This window comes from Cynoglossus semilaevis, chromosome 10, assembly GCF_000523025.1.
Source record: "Cynoglossus semilaevis isolate Cse_v1.0 chromosome 10, Cse_v1.0, whole genome shotgun sequence".
In the NCBI taxonomy this organism is placed as follows: Eukaryota; Metazoa; Chordata; class Actinopteri; order Pleuronectiformes; family Cynoglossidae; genus Cynoglossus; species Cynoglossus semilaevis.
The window spans coordinates 19,532,021-19,537,853 of NC_024316.1; the positions used below are offsets into that span (position 1 = coordinate 19,532,021).

Here is a 5,833-nt window from a genome sequence, read left to right on the forward strand (position 1 = left end):
CCCTGGTGGAACACATCTGTGGATGTCTCAGTTCTGTTGGTCAGCCTGTATGACGGGGTCTGGTTCTGACTCAGCAGTAGAACTCTGCTGAAGGACCGGACCGGACTGGACTGGACTGGACTGGACTGGACTGGACTCTGGTCCAGTCCAGTCCTTCTGGGACCTGACGTCTTGGTTTAATGGCGGCTCACAACCAATGTTTTCAGGTGCACACCGCCACCTACTGTTCTAGACTGTGTAGTGTCTTGGTATGACCCTACTCTTTACTTACCCAGTGAATGACCTTTGACCTCTGGAGTCCAGTGGTGGCCGCTCTACTTTCTTTCTGTTCTGCTGGTTCGTGTCACCTGGTAATCCCTGGACCAGCGTGGTCCATCAGGTTAGAGTCAGGTCGTGTTTCAACACTCTCTCTCTCTCTCTCTCTCTCTCTCTCTCTCTCTCTGCAGTAGTGACATCATCACCTCCCCCTCCCCTCCCCCCGACCTCCCCACATTAACAGCATTAGAACCCGTCGTCTCCTGGTCAGACTGACTCTCCATCATTTGCTCGACTTTTCCATCTGTGGAGTCACTGATGGGCACGTGCTGTGGGGAAAACCCAGGGGGGGTCAGGGGGTCAGAGGGTCGGGGGGGTGGGATGACAGCCCAGATGGAGCTTAACTGATAATCTGTGTTCACTGAAGTGTGTTGGTTCAGATTTCATGTGAGCAGAGTCGGTCAACTGTGGCGTCTCTTATTGTTGTCGTGAATAACGCGGCCACCAGGGAGCAGTGGTGGTCAGGCCTGCCTTACAGCAGGTTCGATGCCGTGTGGAGTGGTTACCTTCATGTCTTCTGCTCTGATGTTCCTCCAGGCCTTTGGACAAGCCTACTCCAACCACAGGAAGGTGGCAGCAGACGGGGAGAGTCGCGAGGAGTCGCTCATCCAGGAGTCCGCCTACAAGGAGGCCTACTACGAGCAGAGGGTCCTGGAGCTGCAGAACGAACTCCGCCAGACGCGTAACATCCTGACCAACGCCCAGTCCGACAACGAACGTCTGAACGCCATTACCCAGGAGATGAGAGAGGTGAGGGGGGGGGGGCGTCAGTGCGGTCAGTCGACGTGTCAGAACGTGAACCTGTGGAACGTTCTCTGTTCAAGTGAAGACACGTCTGATTGGTTGTCCTCCAGTGGGCGGAGGCGTGGCCCAGAACAACAGCACCCTGCCCTCCAGCTCTCTGTGGTTTCTGACAGGGTGGGGTCGTCTCACAGGTGTTTTTACCATCAACCAATCACGGTCCACCGCTGGGTTCCTGCCCCGCTGTCATTGGTCTGAAGCAGCCGGTGAACAGACCATAATGAAACCGTTCTGTTGGTGTGGGTGTGGAAGGCAGTTGATGACGGTGGTGTTGGGGGGGGGGTGTAAACTGAGACTGGTATTATGACTGAACTGAATACAGTCTTTGTCTCAGATGTGAATTTGCCCAGAGGCTCAGGGTGGCAGTAGAGAGGGGCAGGGCAGAACAAAGGAGTTAGAGAAATCAGTGTTGAGACACGACAGCAACGGTTGACTGTTGTCAACAACTCAGAGAAGTGGTGACGGAGGTGGAGGTGGAGGTGGAGGTGTTGGGGTTAGAACCTAGGTCCTGGTTTGTCGTCTAAATCACAGACTCAGATGTCTGTGATTTAACTCCTCCTCCTCTCCTGTAACCTCCTTCAGCCTCCAGAGTCCGTCTGTCAGATATGTGTGGCAGCAGGGCAGTAGAACACCACCCCCCCCCCCCCACCCCCCCCCCTCCTGAATGGTTCAGTGACACAGAGGATGTAAAAGCCAGGTCAAAGGTCAGGACCCTGCCCAGCAGTGTAATCAGTTTGCAGTGAGGGGTCAGACTGCAGTGACCTTCAGCTGAGGCTCCTGACCAGGAAGTGACCCACACAGCAGCTGGTTCAAACACTGAACATGGAGACGTTCTCCGTCTTCATCCTGACGACAACAACGACGACAACAACGACAACAACAATGACAACAACGACGACAACAACGACGACGATGTCAACAATGACAACAACAATGACAACAACAATGATGACGACGACAACAACAATGACAACAACAATGACGACAACAACAACAACAACAACAACAGTCAGGACTACAGCTGCCTCAGGCTGTAGTCCAGGGAACTGGGTTTCCTGTCAGGTGGTCACAGGACGCCAGGATGAGTGACATCACAGCCAAGACGTGTGTGTGTGTTGTGTTCAGTCGGCTGCTCTCACACACACACACACACACACACACACAGACTGACCGTCATTGTGATTTAAATGTCTCCTGAATTGATGAATGAAACGACCCAACCAGCCGGGGATTCTGGGAAACAGTTAATGATGTTGAGAATGATCTTCTGGTTCTTTACTTTAGCGTTCAGTAACTGACACCCCCCTCCCCCTCCCCCCCCCCGACCCAACAGAACAGCCAGGTGGTGGAGCTCCAGAGGAACCAGCTGCGTGACGACATCAAGGAGTACAAGTTCAGGGAGGCCCGTCTGCTGCAGGACTACAGTGAGCTGGAGGAGGAGAACATCTCACTGCAGAAGCAGGTCTCTGGACTCAAACAGAGCCAGGTGAGGACGGCACCGGGTCGGGGGGCGGGGTCTCCGGGTCCCGGTCCAAACGTCAGAGCTCAGTGCAGGTTCTGCTCCTGTTCCCAGGTGGAGTTCGAGGGTCTGAAGCACGAAATCCGGCGTCTGGAGGAGGACACGCAGTTCCTCAACAGCCAGCTAGAGGACGCCATTGGCCTGAAGGAGATCGCCGAGCGTCAGCTGGGAGAAGCCCTGGAGACCATCAAGACCGAACGTGAGCTGAAGGCTTCTCTGAGGAAAGAGCTCTCCCAGTACATGAACATCGGAGATCCTCTGTACCACAGGTAAGCGCACCGCGGGCCGTAGACCACCTGGGCTGCCCCGCTCTGAACACTAAACATCTGACCGTGTCCCTCAGCATCTCTCTGGACGGTCTGAAGTTCTGCGACGACGTCTCCACGGAGCCCAACAACGACGAGGCTCTCCATGGTTATGAGAACAGCTTCATCAAACTGAGCAGCACCGTCGCCGACGACAACCGCGGCGCCGTCCCCGACAAGGACGACCTGTTCTGTCCTGCACCCAGTCTGGTGGACAACCTGCTGAGTGAACTGAACATCTCAGAGATCCAGAAGCTCAAACAGCAGCTGATCCAGGTATGTTCACAGACCGGCTCACAGACCGGCCCACAGACCGGCCCACAGACTGTCTAACATGTCTTCAGATCCTGGGGATTTGTTTGGTCCAATTGACAAAAGGCTGAAGGGAACAGGACGAGTCTCTGGTCCAAACCCGACCCGGGGTTTTGGATCTTAATCCCTTTAGAGCAAAGTTAATCTGGGGGGACTCACCCCCTGCCGGAGGGCAGGGCTGTGGGGGGGGGGGGCGTACCACCTCTTCCCTCATCACTAAGGCCTGTTACCATGGTAACCAGCCAGTAAAGAAACCTGCCTTGTTTAAAGTACTGGGAGAATTAGAGCTTATTTGATTTCATTTTATTTCAGACACACGGTTGCAGGACAGGTGTCTGACCTGCAGGGGCGCTGTGTACTTTGTTCTCAGTTTAACGATGACGTGAATACCTTTGTATAATTACCCCAGACTGTTCTAATGCCCCTCCCCCAGATGGAGCGAGAGAAGGTCAACCTGCTGTCCACCCTGCAGGACTCACAGAAGCAGCTGGAACAGGTCAACGGAGCTCTGTCCGAACACCAGGAGAAGGTCGGACGCCTGACGGAGAACCTCAACACCATCCGCAAACTACAGGCCACCAAGGAGCGCCAGTCCGCCCTGGACCACGAGAAAGAACGCGACAGCCACGAAGACTCGGACTACTACGAGGTGGACATCAACGGACCGGAGATCCTGGAGTGCAAGTACAAGGTAACTGCCCCCTGGTGGTCCATGGTGGCCGTGTTGTTACGAGTCATAGGTTCGCATTGAGCTCTCTGGACTAACATCCTCCCTCCTCACCTGTAGGTGGCAGTGTCAGAGGCAGGAGAGCTGAAAGAAGAACTGAAGACTCTGAAGGCGGAGTACAACTCCTGCCAGTCACGTTACGAAGTGGAGCGCCACCGACTGGAGAGCGACGTGACGGCCTTAGGAGAGAAACTGTCGGTGTTGGAGAAAAGCAGCCGAGCGGAGAGAGAGGAGAAGCTGAAGCTGGAGAAGGAGCTGCGTAAGGTGAGCTGACCGAGACGTCGGACCGAACCACCTGATGAAACTGAAACTAACTTCCTGTCCCTGTGCGCCCTCAGCTGAGCGACGTGGCCGGTGAGTCCCAGGGCAGTCTGAGCGTGGCCCAGGACGAGCTGGTCACCTTCAGTGAAGAACTGGCCACTCTCTACAACCACGTCTGCATGTGCAACAACGAAACGCCCAACCGCGTCATGCTGGACTTCTACAAAGAAGGTAAAGGCGGCCACGGCAGCCCGGAGGGCCGCGGGCGCCGCTCCCCCATCCTGCTGACCAAAGGCCTCTTCCCAGAGCCGCTGAAGACGGACCACAGCGACGCAGCCCCCCCGCTGCCCTCTCCCGGGTCCGACCACCGTCGAGAACCCATGAACATCTACAACCTGGTGGCCATCATCAGGGACCAGATCAAACACCTCCAGCTGGCCGTGGACCGCACCACGGAGCTGTCCTGTCAGAGGGTGGCCTCCCTGGAGCTGGGGGCCGTGGCCGACAAGGACAAGGAAGCCTGCATGGAGGAGATCCTCAAACTGAAGTCGCTGCTCAGCACCAAACGGGAGCAGATCGCCACCCTGAGGACCGTCCTCAAGGCCAACAAGCAGGTGAGGTGTCCTTCAGCTGTCCTTCAGCTGTCACACCAAAGATGGAGACAACAAGACTGGACTGGGGGCTAAATCTGGTCTCCTCAGCTGTCCCAGCATACTCAGACCAGACCAGGTGCTGGACCAGGTGCTGGACCAGGTGCTGTGTGGTGTCAGCTGACACAGTCAGAACCAGGAAGAGAAATCGTTGTTTCAGTTACATTCTGGCCAATCACGTATCGTACTGTTGATCCTGATTATAGAGAGGCCGCCAAACTGCACTGACCTGACCACATCTGTCCCCTCTGTCTGTCCCCTGTCTGTCCCCTCTGTCTGTCCCCTCTGTCCTCTGTCTGTCCCCTCTGTCCTCTGTCTGTCCCCTCTGTCCTCTGTCTGTCCCCTCTGTCCTCTGTCTGTCCCCCCTGTCTGCCCCCTCCGTCTGTCTGTCCCCTCTGTCTGTCCCCTCTGCCTGTCCCCCGTCCTCTGTCTGTCCCCCCGTCCACCTACAGACGGCTGAAGTTGCTCTGGCCAACCTGAAGAGCAAGTATGAGAACGAGAAGGCCATGGTGACGGAGACCATGATGAAACTGAGGAACGAACTCAAGGCCCTGAAGGAGGACGCCGCCACCTTTTCTTCTCTTCGCGCCATGTTCGCCACACGGTAAAGATCAGGACAGTTTGAAGTTCAAGTACTAAAAGGCAGCGCAGTCAAACTGCAGTCACTGGTCCAGAACCACAGGACGTTCCTGTGGTTCTGTCGAGGTCCAGCAGCGTTCTCCAAGTATGTTCACGTGAGAGCTGCAGCAATCTAAGCCCCGCCCCCAAACTCTCTCATTTCTAGTAGTAGTTTGGTCTGTGTGTGTTGGCGGGGGGTGTGTGGGGGGGTGGGTGGGGGGAGAGTGTGTGTGATTCCTCAGAGAACCCTGTCAAAGGTTCTGTGGATTATTATCAGATCAGTCTGGATTACAGACCATGTGATGTTGTGGCTCACCTTATCTCC

At 55.7% G+C, this 5,833-nt stretch overlaps 1 protein-coding gene across 1 annotated transcript in view; it reads left to right on the plus strand.

Moving 5' to 3' along the window:
* Positions 1-5,833, plus strand: part of LOC103385473 (BICD cargo adaptor 2) — a 12,940-nt gene that overhangs the window by 5,340 nt on the left and 1,767 nt on the right. The window contains exons 2-9 of the mRNA XM_008319378.3: positions 853-1,065; positions 2,450-2,602; positions 2,690-2,904; positions 2,979-3,216; positions 3,686-3,943; positions 4,040-4,243; positions 4,318-4,854; positions 5,343-5,494. Coding sequence (XP_008317600.1) covers positions 853-1,065; positions 2,450-2,602; positions 2,690-2,904; positions 2,979-3,216; positions 3,686-3,943; positions 4,040-4,243; positions 4,318-4,854; positions 5,343-5,494 — 1,970 coding nt within the window. The remainder of the gene's footprint in view (positions 1-852; positions 1,066-2,449; positions 2,603-2,689; positions 2,905-2,978; positions 3,217-3,685; positions 3,944-4,039; positions 4,244-4,317; positions 4,855-5,342; positions 5,495-5,833) is intronic.